Below are 15,375 nucleotides of genomic sequence, written 5' to 3'. Positions count from 1 at the left end.
TGTTGAGGGTTGTAGCACTGCAAGCTTGGGATCTAAGGGCTTTCAAGACACGTTGGCGCATGTAGATGTTGGCCAGCTTAGGATGTCAATTGGAAGCACTTTCAGATCAGTAAATCTGGGCCGCTAACAGTGATCGGAGATTCACACGGTATAGAGTTGGAGTTGAAGGGTAAGCTCCTGTTTCGCTAGAACGTAGCTGCGTAAAAGATGAAAGGTTGAGAAGTTGTCGTCAGCCAATGTGCACAGGCCGAACCAAGCGCCAAGGCTCCATATCGGGAAAGCGCGCATTGGAGGCGCGATATTTGAGGCACAACCTCCGATCAGTGCCACACATATTCCGAGGTCAAAGATCCAAAGTACTACAAAGTTTCATTGAGCTGATTACATTATTACATAGGAACTGGTTCATCATCAACACATCAACACATCAACACATCCTAACAGCAAACATCTCATATTCGTCAAGGATATCAATCGAGGCCAAAGCCATAAACTATCATTTGAATCACTATCTTGGATGTAAAAAGGACGCCACAGCATCCGAACCTGACTTTGTTAGGGGTCCTCCTGGGTATCATGCAGTCAAAAGGTAAGATATGCATGTCCAACAATGAGAAAAGTACTGGTACATCTGTTGTCTCATCCGTACACTCCAGCAAACGCCTCTTATGCAATGTATTGCGCATACGAATGCGACGTCTGCTTGTGAAAGGTAATTCACTAACGCCGAAAAATGCAATAGTTGCTAGCAAAGAAGGTGATTCATGTTTTTGGGCACAGCACCTGTTGGGCTCTCAATAAGGTGCCGCTGTGCGCTGCCGGATGATCCGGGTCGAGAATCGCAATCTGTCGCTGTCGCATGCGCGAAAGCCATCTCCTCCTGGATTTGAGCACTAGGCGTACGAGCCTTTGTTGGAGTAAAGCTCTCCATCGGTGGTCGCTTTGGTGAGTGATTGTTGCGACCGTCCGCATTAGATACGGGTTGGAAGACAAAGTCTGACTTTATCTTGGTTAGCCTTGTTGGCTTCCTGGGAGTAGATGGATTTCGTCGCTTCTCGACATGAATCACGTCGCTGATGTTTTCTTTCGGATCTAGTTTAGTTGACGAGTTGAACTTTGACTCGATGATGGTGAGGGCCGGATCGGATCCTTTGGCCACAGGCTTGCCCACAGCTTTGCCTGAAGGTTTGGCGCCGCCCTTGGTAGCCTTGAAGACATTGTTGATGGCAGGGGCCTCTTTTTTGGACTCCTTCTTCGCCTTGCTCTTAGTTGATGCTGCCGCCTTCTTTGGCTGTGCCTTCGGCTTCCTTGCAGGTGCCTTGGTAGCGACTTTGCCGAATAAATCCATCTGCGCATCTGCCTTCCTCTTCGTACCTTTCTTCGAGGGCGTGTCTGGCTCCTCTTTGTTGAACGAGAGTGGAAGTATGCGTGGACTTTGTCCAGGTGTGAGCTGCCCTGCGTTGCGGAGCACACCAGGTTTCCGAGGAGTGCCAATGATAACCTCTGCTCTTTGTCTCTCTCTAACCTTGTTTAGATCCTCGTCTGTGACTGTCTTATAGTGCATTGGGTCATCCCATCGCCGCATGTTGGCATAACGGGCGACCTCATCGCAGGGTCCTTTCACTACCAGATCCCACTTGTCCTCGAGATCTTTGCCCATCGGCTCAGGGTCATTGTTCAACCATACTGTGACTCCGTCCTTTCGGTCGCGAACAATGTTGCACATCTCGCGAGCTATGCGTCGCACACCAGGAACCTTCAACGTAGTGCCAGCCACGATAACAGCGTCTGGCCTCATGCGCATGTCATAGGACGCACAAGAACCAATAGACTCGTCATCCGGGTTGTGCTCATTGTAGAGGACCATCCGAGGACGCAGGCGACCAATACCGTGGCTTCGCTTGTCTGCGAACTGACGGATCTCGTCGTTTTCCACACAGCTCGGGCAGGGCGGCGGGCTGGGTCCCTTGAACTGCTCGGCGTCGAAATCTTTAACTACATGGCATTTGGAGCACACCATGTAATCTAGACCACCATGCACTTGGACAGTCTTGGGCCAAGGCCCCTTCTTAGGCAGGGGAACCTGTGTACTTAGAGGGGGTAGGGAAGTGTCTATGCCGTCGACATTCTGGGTGTAAAGTCGCATTAGACGTCCCTCCTGGGCTAGGGTCGCGAGAAGATGGTGGAAGGCGGTGGGCTCAGCAGCTTTGGTGTGCTGGGATAGTGTGCGCACCATGTCGTGGAATGTCGATGTGGACGTGTCATCCTGGTACACAGACGCATCGAAAAGATCCTTGCCAGAGGACTTGAGCTTGTGCTCCTTCTTGAGCGTGTTGAACAGGCCGGTAGCGGATCGGAAGTCGGGAATGCCTGCAGAAACTGAGATGCCTGCACCTGCTATCACCACAATCTTGCGCTTTTTGTGCAAAACGCTCAGTAGGCGCTGCAGCTGTGGCAGCTCTTCTTCTTCCACGCTAGACCCTGAGAGGTCTAGGTACTCTGCCGTACGCTCCTTGGGCTCTGTAGTCTTCCTCCTCTTTGCTGGACGCGGGTTATCGTCGTTGCTGGAAGGTGGAGAAGGCATGTCTTCTGGGGCGGGCGAGGTCTTGGCGGACGAGCGTCGCGAGGAAGACGGGGACATGTATGCACGACGTTGAGCGAAGGATTTGCTAAGCTCGGGCGGTGGAGTGGGCGACCGAGAAAGAATAGAGAGATCCGAATCCGAGATCTCGGTCAAGGGCGAGCTTGGCTCGTTGTTTAGCGTGGCGTATGCCATTGTGAAGGCGCGCGAGGTGGAGAACAATAGGCAGCGGCAGCCGTGGATCGTGAGGAAGGCTCAACGGTGAGCACAAAGCACCTTGCTCCAGGGACACGACGCGTCTGGTGTTACAGAAGTCCTTGCAGCTTGACGAACGTGGTCGAATCGCGCATTAAAATTCAGCTTATTTTTCCCAGGTATGCCGCGTGCTGGAAATATATATGTGTGTGTGTAGATTGTGGTGGTGGTGGTGTGAAAAGCGTGGGTTGGGGGCTGTCGGTCGTTGCTGCCGTCGCTGCCGTTTGGATCCCCGTAGAGGAAATCCGTCAGATGGAAGAGGTGCGCTAGGCCATTGTGAGGCTCCGAGAAAGCGCGATAATAATAGGACAGGCGCGCGTCCGGGGTAGACGCGTCTGCGTGTGGAGGTGAAGGGGTGGGTGGGAGGTGTAAAGAGGTTGGCGGTGGATGCGATGACGGGCGAACGCTGGTTGACCTGGACAACCATGGGCGCCGGGTAGTCATGCCAAGAAAAGAACCTAAACACTCGACATGTTTACGCTTGCGGCACGTCTGTGCTTGACTGATCGATCGGCAGAATCGTTACATGAACACTTGAGAGCTGTGTGCAAGCCGTAGACATGGAGTACAAAGACGAGCTCTGGAGCAAGTCTCCATCTGTCATGCTTCCATTCCGACGGCACGTTATCATGCTCTCCCAGATGCCGTGACAGCCACAGCGCATGCGACCCCTCCCAAGTTCTTGGGTATCGGCGCAATGCGCTTATTAGACCGTAACAATCCTGACATCGTATAGCGCATGGGAGCGCTTCGCATCATGTTTTAAATTCTTGTGATAACCTCCACCGGCATTCTGAGAGCGATGACAGCTCGACACGACGATTGTGCGCGAAGCTCTCACGTACAGCACACCAGATGGAACCGCGCTAGCCATCGTTAGCTCATCGCTTACTGCCGCGAGCTGATCCCAGACAACCGGAGCGCAGCCTCATCAACCTCTGAGACTCTCCGCGTCCGTCACAGTCTTGAATTTTTGTTTTCCGTTTCCTTGTAGTCTCTGTGATACCCGACGACTTGCTCGTCACCACCTTCGCGTTGTGTCTAGTACGACCTTGTTTGCCAAGCTCCTTCCCATCTCTTATTCTCACGACTGCTCTCATCTCTCAATCAACCAGTCGCCTGGCATAGCCATCTTACCAACATGGACGGTGCAAGCTACAACATGGACGTGGACGACCTGTTCGGAGACTCAGAACATGTCAACATACAGACGATCAACACAACGCCGCCTGTCAAAGGGCTCGACGGCCGACTCGACGAGCTTGCGTCTATTGGCTGTTGCCAGTAAGTGGGCCGGGGCAAGTCTACCGCCTTGACTAACAAGTGATAGGAAGATAGCCTGGTCCAAGAATGGCTGCGTTGCGTACATAAATCCAGATGGCTACTCCGTCAACCTAAAGATCTTCTCACGCGACCCTGAATCAGGCAAATGGGATCTCGGAAGAAGCGTCCCTCTCGAGCTACCGCAAGGCCGCGAAGTCTTCCCTTTGACCCATTTGTCATGGAGCCACCTAGGCAATGATCTTGCTGTCACGGATGATGCAGGTCGGGTCATGGTCTTCTCGTGCGCCATGGCCTTGGACCGCATGCATTTCACCAGAGCCGAAGTAGCTCAGCCAGAGTCTGAAATAGATGCTGTCGTTGGGATGCATTGGCTAGCCATCCTGCCCTATGCGCAGAAGGTAAGACTCCTCGGGTATTCAGCAGTGTGGCTCTAATATTCATGCAGAATCTCATCGCTTGGTCAGCTGCGCGAGAAGGAGGCAAATGGAAATGGAACATCAAACAACACATGTTCAACAACGCTCATCATCCTATAGACGGCAAAGCGTCTTTTGTATATCTGAAGAGACATGGCGAACTTAGGCTTCGTTTTCAGCAGATTGATAACCACTGGCAAGAGGTTTCTGCCCAGCTTGGGCCTATGATCTCAACCAAGGAGTCATTCACCCATGCGGCATTTGCGTCCAACAATGGTAAATTTCGAGTCAATCCCTGAAGTTACCGGACTAATTCGATATAGACAATACTCTCCTGTTGGCAGCTTATGATGTCAAAAGGCGGTTACACTTGTACCGAGTCGAGACAGTCTGGAATGTGCCGACAGACAAGCGGAGCCAGAATGCAGGCCCCTTCGAAAAGCCATCAATCCAGGTCTCACTAATCGCTTTGGAAGACGACTGCAATCCTGTCGACCTTGCGAACGACGACTTGAGTAACGGGACAGCATCAAGGGGCGCAGCTGCTGCCCAACTTACACATCTCAACTTTCTTCCCATTACGCCCGAACAGGACGACGGCTCAATACCTACCATTCAAGCGATATATTGCAAGCCACCAAATCCTATATCATACGATCTCAACGCCCACGAGACCCGCTACAGTATCATCGTCAAATGGGAAGTGCATCAAGAGCAGCACAGTCAACTCCATCCTAGTCTTGATCAAGTAACGTCAAAGAAGAAGAGCGTAAGCTCGATACCTGCGCAGAACACTTTTCTTCTGAAGAGGCAGCCTGACTTTTCCCTGCATGGCGTCGTCTTGGACTTTTGTCCGATATGGTATAACATGCTCCTGGCGTTCGCCTACAGCGATGGGGCTATCGAGTTCAGGAAGCGATCCACCATGGAAGTAGTCATGCCAGATGACAATACTGATTCTGTAACATTGCTAATACAAGCTGGGTTTGTCTTTCAACATGCAGAACCTTCGTTACACGTTGCATTGTCGCCCAATCACTGCATGGCGGTATGCATGCAGTTGGACGGCAACCCAAAGATACGCTCCATGGAATACTCTCACGGTACCCTCTCGTCAGACGACGATGACCCACGGCATTCCGCTGCACTCGCAGCACTCATCCTACAGTCCTCCTCGGCAGCAAACCAATACTACTCTAGCGACGACATCTTCGCTATCATCAGCTCCCTTAGCGAGAAACGCAAGCATGACTTCATCAACCTCCTCTTTGAAGGACTCCAAGTCAACATTGATTGTGGTGTGGACGACACTTCTAGCAACCACTTTCTCCTCCTTGGTCGCGGTCCCTTCTTCGTAAAGACGCTTTCGGCCATGAACCTTCTCGGCCTTCAAGGCACTGTCGAACGATCCCTGAGCAGCAAGATGGCCTGGCAAATTATCAATATACGGTTCGTCACGCAAACCCTGACCACCATCTTCCGCCTGCATGGCGATACATCAAAGAACAACCTCAAGCCCGAAGGTGTACCACAAATGATCGGAACAAGCAGATGGACCATGCACTTCATGGCATACATCTTCGATGAGCTCTTCACCATCGGTCGCGCGATATCCGATCTCCCCGCCGGCACCGAGCTCTCACGCTCTGTGCTCGAAGACAAGATTCACGAGCTCAACAAACCCGCCCTCCTGCTCCTCCTCTCTGCCTTCCCCCGCGCCATGATGAAACTCTGGGCTCAACCAATCCAATGGGTAAAGCGCAGCGCAGCAGCCTACGTCCGACCCCCTCAAGAAGGCAGCCCTCCCGGGCCGCCCCAGACCCCAGAAGCCAAAAAGCTATATTCCCCCCTCGACCAAGCCGTAACTGAAGTCCCTTTCGAATACCGCTGGTTTGAAGTGCTCATCAGCGAAACGCAAAATCATGTCCGCGGCATCTACAAACAGCGCAATTTAACGGACATGCAACGCAACAGCATCGAGCGGGAACTCCTCCTAGGAAAAATCCCCGACATCCTCTTCCCCGCAGCAAAACGCCTCGTCACAGATACCCTTTGGAACAGCAATCAGCAAAACGGCTGTCTGGCTGATAAACTCGACATGGGGAAACTCATGTTCTTCGATACCACGTGGCTTGGTTTCCAAGATAGCAAGCGTGCGAGGATATGGCACGAGCAGCACGTTGTGGATGTGTGTCAGAAGATGATCATCAGGGGCACGGGGACTTGGGTTCATCCTGTGGGGAGTGCGACGGGTGGGGGGAATCGTGGGAGGAGCGATAGTACCAATAGTGCTGCTGGAGCGAACGGGGATGCAGCGGGTGGGGAGAGAAAGAGGAGGAATTTGCTCAGGCAGTGTACGAGATGTGGTGCGTGTATGGAGGATGTCGTGCCTGGGTTGCCAGGGTATACTGCGGCACACTATCAGTACTTGCTGGGTGTGAGCAAGCATTGTATTTGTGGAAATAGTTGGATGCTTGTTGAAACCAAAGGCAAGGCGAAGTAGTTGGGCTTGCGAAGAGGTATGTTATTTGGATAGAGATTTCTGCTAGGAACATATTCTAGCCCTTCATAATAGAAACGTCAATATTCAAGCATCACAGCATGACATGCAAAGATCGTGTTTGTGGGTATGTTTATCTTCATTCATTCAGTGCAGTCTAGCTGCTTTTCATGTAGCTCATCGTAAGATGGCAGTAGATCATAAACACATACACACGTGGACAAGACTCAAAAAAGCTGTTTATGCCTTAGCGGCACCAGCCTTGATGAGGAGAACATCACCATCCTCGACAACGTAGTCCTTGCCCTTGGTCATAATCTTGCCCTTTGCCTTCAAAGTGGCTTCATCTCCTTCTTCCCTCAGTGCGTTGTAGTTGTATACGATAGCCTGGATGAAGGTCTTCTCGAAGTCACCGTGGATGACACCAGCAGCTTGTGGCGCCTTGGTGCCAGTCCTAATCGTCCATTGTCGGACTTCATCGGTACCAGTGGTGAAAAAGCTACCAAGTTGAAGAGCTTTGCGCATGGTCTGGATGGCCTTGGGCAGCGCCGACGTGGTCTCAAGGGTCTTGAGCTCTTCGGCAGCCTCCGCGTCAGACATAACAGCGAGGCGCTCCTCGAGTTGTACTGAGATGGGAATGATTGGGTCACCAGGGGCGTTGGTCTTGACCCATTCGGCAATCTTAGGTAGATGCTTGTTCTTCTTGCGGATGTAGTCCTTCTCGCTCAAGTTGACGAGAGTTACGACGGGCTTAGCTGAGAGGAGGAAAAGAGGGTTGATGTGCTCGACCTAGCAAACTGTAAGTATATGCTTGCAAGGAGTATCTCAGAAACGTGATGTAGTTGGGATATTGTTAATCAGAGTAGGACTTCACTTCAGAACGGCCCAGCGTTAATGGGCCATCAGAGAGCTGGGATTATAGAGCAATCGCTCTTTGTCATCTTTTAACAGGGGGTGTGAGGAAAGGAAGGAAGATGTACATACCTCCTTGGGTGACCAGTTGCCCTTCCGGACATCCTTGCCGTCCTGGAGCATCTGGAGGACCTTCTCGACTGTGGCTTGCTCCTCCTTGAGCTTCTTCATTTCCAAACTCTGACCGCCTCTCCTTGTCTCCTTCTGAAGAGCAACAAGTGCCTTCTCAGTGAATTCAATGTCTTTCAAGCGCAGCTCCTCGGCGATGATGTCCAAGTCACGGATCGGGTCAACGTCGCCCTCAACGTGGATGATCTCGGCGTCGTCGAAGCATCGGACTACTTGGAAGATGGCATCGACGGCGCGGATGTGCGACAAGAAGGCGTTACCGAGACCGGCACCAGTGGAGGCACCGCGCGTCAGACCAGCAATATCGTAGATGGTCAGGTGGGCAGGAACGACCGACTTGGGCTTGTAGTGCTCTACCAGCCAGTCGAAGCGGTCATCTGGGACAATGACGCGCGACTCTTCTGGGTCGATGGTGGCATATGGGAAGTTGGCGGGGTTACCAAGCGAGCACTTGGTGATGGCTTGGAACAGAGTCGACTTGCCGACGTTTGCTAGGCCAACCTGGCAATCACTGTTAATGTGAGAACGCGACGAGGCAAGCTATGTAGGGCTCTCACTCACGATACCGGTCTTCAGGTTGTTTCCTGGCCTGCCGAGCGGGATCTTCACCTCCTGGGCTTGCTTCTTGGGAGGCATCTTTTTCTTCTTGGGCGCGGACGCGTAGGTGCGAGCGGCTGTGAAGGCGATGAAAAATTTGGTGGGAGAAGGTGAAGAGTGTAAAGAGGCCGAAAAATGACAGACAGTTCTTGCTGCCGGAGAGGAAAAAGTGGGTATCAAAGAAGAGAAAGAGAAGGTCGTCAGAGGCGGCGTGAGGGGCATTAGCAGCCGAAATGCATTTTCCTGGAACAAGCAGAGGCTGGAGGTCCAATCGAATTTTCAAGAGTTTATGTGGCTAGGGTGGCGTCCGTGCGGCGCTTGCTCCAACGCGGCAAGCGCCTGGTCCAGTGCAGATCGCCAGAGCATGGGCGGTGGTGTCGACGACGAACTGCCCCAACCTCACACCTCCATCTCCACATATTACTTCGAGGGCTGGTCCCGCTCACTGACCTCTACCCTCCCGCCCCCGCACCAGCACCTCACACCGTTCAGCGTCCTTTACCAGCGTCTATGATACCCCACCCTCCATCTTCGGTACCAAACGTACAGAGATACCTACCGCAATAGATACCACACTCGATTTCTAAACATTGCACCACACCCGTCCATACATCTCATCACACTCACACGAAATGTCGTCCTCTGCCCGACCAAAACCCTCGCGCAAAAGCTCCGGCAACCATAGGAGTACGCTGTCACTTACAAGAACCGAGGTCACCATACACGTCTATGATCTACTACCCCCCGGCAAGGTCGCCACTGTGCTCTGGGCGATTGGAAGTTCTCTCCTACACACGGGTGTTGTTATTGGCGACAGGGAATATGCATATGGCGGGCATGACCGGCGGGATCTAACGGGAGTGTACTGGACGAAACCTGGGCAAGAACCCCCAGGTGGTACTTTCAAGCAGGCGATCCTACATGGCTTCTCTTTTCGGCCTGAAGAAGAATTAGAGGCCATCATCCAAGAGGTATGCAACAGCATTCGTATTCAGAGAACTGGCTAACGTGTCACAGGCCTCGCACGAGTTCCAAGGAACGTCGTATAACCTCCTCACCAAGAACTGCAACCACTTCACGTCCTACCTCTGCGAAAAGCTTACCGGTCGCCCAGCCCCAAGCTATCTGAATCGTGCCGCTAGCATCGGCGTCGCTCTGCCATGCGTTGTACCACGGGAATGGATAGCGCCACCGGATTATGATACTGCTGATGGAGAGTTGCTTGACGAGGAGTTCGAAGACGAAGGAGCGTCGATGCTGCGGCACGACCGAGAACGAGAACGCCATCGCACCGCTGAGGAGGCAAGGGGCTGGGAGAACGAGAGCTATTCTGCTGGAAGTAGTCGTAGTGATCAAGGAATCGCAAGAGGGCCTATTAGGTATGAGGCTGGAAATCTTGCACCCAGGCTTGTCAACATCGCGGAAACGGATTCTAGTGGTCGGCCTATTCCACCCGCTGAAAGGGCACCATTGCCAAAAAATCTGACATGACTCTCGAATTGGTTTAATTTGCCCTTGGCCACTATACACTGCTCTTTGTGATGCATGCCTTCAAGTGGTCCTACTATCATCGTACACTGCTGCTTTCTCGCAGACTCTAACCCAATCTCCTTGGCTTCTTGCTCCTCACACCACCAAACTTGAGTCTCGTAGAGTCGGCTAGTTTGACAATCAACGGCCGTATCCTCTTTCCCTCAGAACCCAGTATCGCCTTTGTGACTGCCTCCCTGCCTGGCCCAAATCCTCTGTAAATCAACTCCAACTTCTGAATCTGTGGCAGCAAGCCCTTGTCCTGGATCCGGTTCATGAGGAAAGCTGCGAGTTGGTAGGCAGCATCGTATGACCCGCGTCCCGCTTTCCGGAAACCAATGTTTCCACACGATACCGAGATGAGGGGATTTCGATTTGGCTGTGTGAGACACAGATGTGTGTTGTGCTTGGTAGCGTAAACGTGTAATTTGTGCTTGTCGTCCTCTTCCCACTCGCGTGGTGCAAGATTCTTGAAGCCCGGGGTCCCGTCGGCGTTGGGTATTATGTTCCCAAAGTGGTCAGGACCTGCGTTCTTGAAGTTGCGTAACACATTGCCGAGGAGACTGTCCATTGACAAAGAGGGCTTATTGCGGTCCGTGGGAGACGCATTGAGGGCTCGTGTGCTGTGGGAGAAGGGTCGCAGAGGCTGCGTGTGTTGACATGATGCGCGAATTGTGCATGTGAGCGATCGAAACGTCCGTAAGGTGGTGTTGCTGGCCATGTTGGAGGCGGTATCGATGCCCCGATTGAGGTTCGCGGATGTAGTGACTTGCTAGAAGGTCGAAGAAAGTTGCGAGCTTGGCACTACCGCGGAAAAAGATGGCGAAGCCGAAACTGACGTCCTTCACCCAACATTTGCCGCGCCCACTTTCTAAACATACTCATCCTGGGCCGGTTGTACTTCCATTTAATTTTAGTCTTATTGTGTTCAATTCTAGAGCATGAGGCCCCAGACAGCAAACACATTCGCCGCCACTGCGCGATGGAGCATACAACCCGCCACTGCTACGCCTGCAAGCGCATATGGAAGAGCTGCAGCGTATAGACGGATATCGACACTGCCAAGAGCTTCCCAAGTCCCCTCCGCACGCACCTCACTCCCACCCACACCCACACTGTCCTCTCAACGCTTCCTCCGCAGCGACTTCTTGCCCCAAGACGTTCTCTTCCGCACGTCATCCGCATACGCCCGCCACTTCTCTTCTCGCCCCGCACTGTACGAGCAGGCGCAAAAGCAAAAACCTGTAAAGGACGAGGGGCCCCAGTCCACCAAGTCTACAGACTCTGAGGGCAACACAGCAGAGCAGGCTGCTGGCGACCAGGCAAGGAAAGAGGGCGAGGAAGCCAAAGAGAACAAGGGCGGAGAAGAGGAGTCCGGTGAACAGAAAGAGGGCGAGGAGGGCCAGAAAAAAAAGAAGGAGGACGCGCCTCCACCTCCACCCCACGGTGACAAGACACCATGGCAAGTCTTCACTGAGACCCTGAAGCAGGAGTTCCAGGCTTCCAAGGACTGGAATGAGGGCACAAAGCAGTTGGGTGGTGCACTACACGACTTCCAGCAAAATCCAAATGTTCAGAAAGCTGGACAGATTTCTGAAGCTGCCAAGACAAAGACAACCGAGGCGTTGAAGGCCACAGCATCAGCTGTCGGTCATGGTGCAGCGTGGACATGGGACACCATGCCGGTCAAGGGCGTTCGCGCTGCTGCTAGGGTTACCGGAAGTGGTCTCGAATACGCAACTCGACCAGTGCGACAAACCAAGGCCTTCCAGGCTGTGAAGGAGACCATTGACGATGGTAGCTCGTCAAGATACGGTGGATGGGTCGAGAAGGAGGAGCGTAGGAAGAGGCGTGAGCTGCGCGAACTCAACGAACTCCAGAGAACAGGTGGTAAGACCTTGGGGCCAATGGAGGAAGACCCAAAGTAAGACTTTTCTAGGTAACTCAAAAGCTTCGACTGACAATTCGCAGCGCTGGTACCAATGTCACTCTGCACAAGGACGCCAAGTACAAGGAAGTCTGGAGAGAGTGGAAGGACAACTCAAAGCTCGCCCAGGGCTTCTTCGGCATGAAGACCGTCTACAGGGAGTCCGAAAACCCCCTCATCGAGACCGCCCGCAGTATCACCGACCGCATCACTGGCTTCTTCGCGGAGAATGAGACGGCCATGGTCATTAAGAGGTTCAGAGAAATGGACCCCAACTTCCAGATGGAACCTTTCCTGACTGAGATGCGCGAATACATCCTCCCAGAAGTCTTGGACGCATATGTCAAGGGCGATATCGCAGTCCTGAAAGAGTGGTTGTCAGCAGCACAATATTCAGTCTACGCAGCGCTGATGCAACAATACCAAGCCGCAGGTCTGAAGTCTGACGGAAAGATTGTTGATATCCGTGGTGTTGATGTCCTGAACGCGAAACTGCTAGAGCCAGGAGAGATCCCAGTCTTCATCCTTACATGCAGAACACAAGAAGTACACGTATACCGCAACGCCAAGTCTGGTGAACTCGCATCCGGCATGGATGACAAGGTCCAACAAGTCACATACGCTATTGGTGTCACCAGGATACCAGAAGACGTGAACAACCCCGAAACACGAGGATGGAGATTGATCGAGCTGCAGAAGAGTGCCAGGGATTACTACTGAGCGAGTCGCCGACTTGTCCCTTTTTCCTTCAAGCTTGTGTTCCCACCCTGTACGAATACGCCATGTTTTCGCGCATCTTATGTTCTTCCGGCATCTTTGGCGTCTTAAAAAGATACAGCTATTGCTCTGTTTTTACTATAGTCCCTGGCCTCTACACGGGGTCTATTTTGTTTTCGTCAATGGGTCATGGAAGTGGATAGACGGATGCTGTAGAAGGGTACGGCGTCCTACATGACACACTTCTCTACTCTGTATGTATAGTATGATGATATGATGGATCGGTGGAGTGGAAATACCACGTGTAAAGCATGAGGAATGTGCCCTGAAGACGGAATTGAGAAAAATCAACCCTCACTTCGTACGTTATGCGTCCTCTTAGGACATGTCTTCCTCTTTTCGATAATTGTCAGATTCCGAAGTGAGGTTGCTTAAGCCCATAGTATACCTGTCGTCACAAGCAATGCGTATAGGGACGTGGTTTAGTGGTGTGGTAGGTATTGGCGCCAACCCATTCATCTTGAAAGGGGAGGAACACCCACGCCAGACTCCCCAGCCTTGATCAAGTCCTTCATCGCCCGAAGTACGCACCAAAACACTGACACAGTCAACGACATTCCAATAGTATTTATCTTGGCTGCCGTCGAACCAAATTTCCCCTGACAAGGTCGAACCAACAGCCCGCGTTCTCTCAGCCGAGGCATTTCAATTCCGAAGAGTCCGAGCTTGCGCGGAACCTCCGATGTTACCAAACGCTCACCGACTTCCCTCTAGCCCAGGAAAAGTTTCTGATTCTAGGCGCCGCGCAGATACGTAACCATGATATCCGCAAGGTCTACCTTATCTGGGCATGTGGGTCGGAGTCTGGGACTCGGGGGTAGGAGGGCATTGGCCCCGCACGAAGTCGGCCGGTGTTGTATAAAGGCTGGTCGTGGTACAGATAGAAGGATCTTTAGGTGGCAGAGTACTGTTTGTAAGTCTTCCTTGCTCTCAATTGGGTGGGCTGGACCACCATCTGTTGTCATACTAAAATCGAAGAAGAATATCGAAACTAACATTTTTGTAGCAGAATCGCAAACTTCACACCCCATATCAACGCCACCACCACCACCGCCCAATCCAAATCTCCAGAAGGCCAAACGCCCAATCTACATCCGCCTGCCTATCGCTCTCGCTCTCACTCTTCTCACCTTCACAGGCGGCTTCATCATGGCCGGCGCCCCCGCAATCGAGTCCCTCAGGGACCTCTCGAACCCACCCACCGACGCTGAGACCTTGGAAATGTTCAAGCCCTCCACAGAACAAGTCGCGGAAATAGAACGAAGCATATTCGAGCACCCGATTACAAAATCCTTACTCGAAGACCCCAAATACATTCCTTCGCGCCCCCACCTTAAGATCCCAGAGGGCCTGCGAGCACAAAACTTGACTGGAGGCACCTTACTCGGTCCCGACAAAATCGCCGTCCCACCGCTACAATTCAGTACCGCAGACGGATCATCGTTTGTTTCTCTGCAATATCTCGGTGAAGCACTCTGCGGACACCCTGGTATCGTCCACGGAGGCCTCCTAGCCACGCTCCTGGACGAAGGACTAGCACGATGCTGTTTCCCTGCTTTGCCCAACAAAGTAGGTGTCACTGCCAGTTTAAACATTACATACAAGGCGCCGTGCATGGCAGGGCAGATTGTCGTTCTAAGGGCGGAGACGACAAAGGTTGAGGGGAGGAAAGCATGGGTCAAGGGCTGGTTGGAGACGATTCCCAAGGAGGGCAAGGAACCGCTTATCCTAACGGAGGCAGAGGCATTGTTTATTGAGCCGAGACAGGCGGCGCAGATGAGGAGGGTTGTTAATTAGATTTGGGGTGAAAAGGGATGGTACGGCATTCTCAGGGCGTTGGAGGAGTATCACGTTTAATGTGGACGGTGGTTCGTTCGTCGATAGACTTCTAGGATTGTGGTCTGGAAAGACAATAGTATGGTTTACTTCAGTGAACGAATATGCACAAAGACTCGGACAACTCCCTCAGACGACGTCAGTCGGTGAGATCAAGATGGTATTATAAAACGAGGGGTCAGCAGCCGAAGTGGTCGAGACACGATACCAAACAGTTATCGACGCCGCGACTACCGTACATGAGTCTGAGAGTAAAGACGTGGCCATACCCGAAGATGAATCTACGCGTGATGAGGATCTCGAGGCACATTCAAGACTCGATGGTCAGGACATCCTCATACAATCTAGAGTTCTCGAGCTTGCGATGAGCGTGTCCTGATCAACCTTCCTGCCATACCCCGTCTTTTAGCTTATATGTATATGTGGATAATAATTATATCTGTGCTGTTGTAGGCTACAGAGTAGTGGAAGACTCTAGCGTACCAGTTCATTTTCTCCCTCTTACATCGTGCAATCGCTCCTGAGCTATATTAAGCGCAAGTATGTCACTCTGTTGATTCGAACATCACAGTGACAGACACTATATTTTGGTACGACACTCGCTTCTTTCATTAAAGTATTAACGTCCGAT

At 52.3% G+C, this 15,375-nt stretch overlaps 7 protein-coding genes across 7 annotated transcripts; 4 read left to right on the top strand and 3 right to left on the bottom strand.

Annotated features, from left to right (window-relative positions):
* Window positions 1-745: 745 nt before the first annotated feature.
* Window positions 746-2,776, bottom strand: GT037_005009 (nad-dependent histone deacetylase sir2; the record flags this gene model as incomplete). Its single annotated transcript, XM_038930056.1, has 1 exon — window positions 746-2,776. One exon carries the CDS (start codon window positions 2,774-2,776, stop codon window positions 746-748), a length of 2,031 nt encoding a protein of 676 aa, XP_038787006.1.
* Window positions 2,777-3,977: 1,201 nt separating this feature from the next.
* GT037_005008 (uncharacterized protein) lies at window positions 3,978-7,039 on the top strand (the record flags this gene model as incomplete). The annotated part of the gene is made up of 4 exons (XM_038930055.1): window positions 3,978-4,120; window positions 4,167-4,518; window positions 4,566-4,812; window positions 4,860-7,039. 4 exons carry the CDS (start codon window positions 3,978-3,980, stop codon window positions 7,037-7,039), a joined length of 2,922 nt encoding a protein of 973 aa, XP_038787005.1.
* Window positions 7,040-7,276: 237 nt separating this feature from the next.
* Window positions 7,277-8,896, bottom strand: GT037_005007 (gtp-binding protein; the record flags this gene model as incomplete). The annotated part of the gene is made up of 3 exons (XM_038930054.1): window positions 7,277-7,825; window positions 8,021-8,578; window positions 8,639-8,896. The coding sequence occupies 3 exons, from the start codon at window positions 8,894-8,896 to the stop codon at window positions 7,277-7,279; spliced, it is 1,365 nt and encodes a 454-aa protein (XP_038787004.1).
* A 410-nt stretch (window positions 8,897-9,306) lies between these two features.
* GT037_005006 (duf-domain-containing protein) lies at window positions 9,307-10,165 on the top strand (the record flags this gene model as incomplete). Its single annotated transcript, XM_038930053.1, has 2 exons — window positions 9,307-9,645; window positions 9,692-10,165. 2 exons carry the CDS (start codon window positions 9,307-9,309, stop codon window positions 10,163-10,165), a joined length of 813 nt encoding a protein of 270 aa, XP_038787003.1.
* Window positions 10,166-10,271: 106 nt separating this feature from the next.
* GT037_005005 (mitochondrial ribosomal protein subunit s18) lies at window positions 10,272-10,925 on the bottom strand (the record flags this gene model as incomplete). The annotated part of the gene is made up of 1 exon (XM_038930052.1): window positions 10,272-10,925. The coding sequence occupies one exon, from the start codon at window positions 10,923-10,925 to the stop codon at window positions 10,272-10,274; it is 654 nt and encodes a 217-aa protein (XP_038787002.1).
* A 220-nt stretch (window positions 10,926-11,145) lies between these two features.
* On the top strand, window positions 11,146-12,851 carry GT037_005004 (tim44-domain-containing protein; the record flags this gene model as incomplete). The annotated part of the gene is made up of 2 exons (XM_038930051.1): window positions 11,146-12,128; window positions 12,176-12,851. The coding sequence occupies 2 exons, from the start codon at window positions 11,146-11,148 to the stop codon at window positions 12,849-12,851; spliced, it is 1,659 nt and encodes a 552-aa protein (XP_038787001.1).
* An 816-nt stretch (window positions 12,852-13,667) lies between these two features.
* Window positions 13,668-14,705, top strand: GT037_005003 (thioesterase family protein; the record flags this gene model as incomplete). The annotated part of the gene is made up of 2 exons (XM_038930050.1): window positions 13,668-13,725; window positions 13,915-14,705. The coding sequence occupies 2 exons, from the start codon at window positions 13,668-13,670 to the stop codon at window positions 14,703-14,705; spliced, it is 849 nt and encodes a 282-aa protein (XP_038787000.1).
* Window positions 14,706-15,375: the final 670 nt, after the last annotated feature.

The sequence above is a fragment of the Alternaria burnsii genome (genome assembly GCF_013036055.1).
Source record: "Alternaria burnsii strain CBS107.38 chromosome Unknown 740, whole genome shotgun sequence".
Lineage (NCBI taxonomy): Eukaryota > Fungi > Ascomycota > Dothideomycetes > Pleosporales > Pleosporaceae > Alternaria > Alternaria burnsii.
The sequence above is the reverse complement of the archived record's forward strand: the minus strand, read 5'-3'. Positions and strand labels throughout refer to the sequence as shown.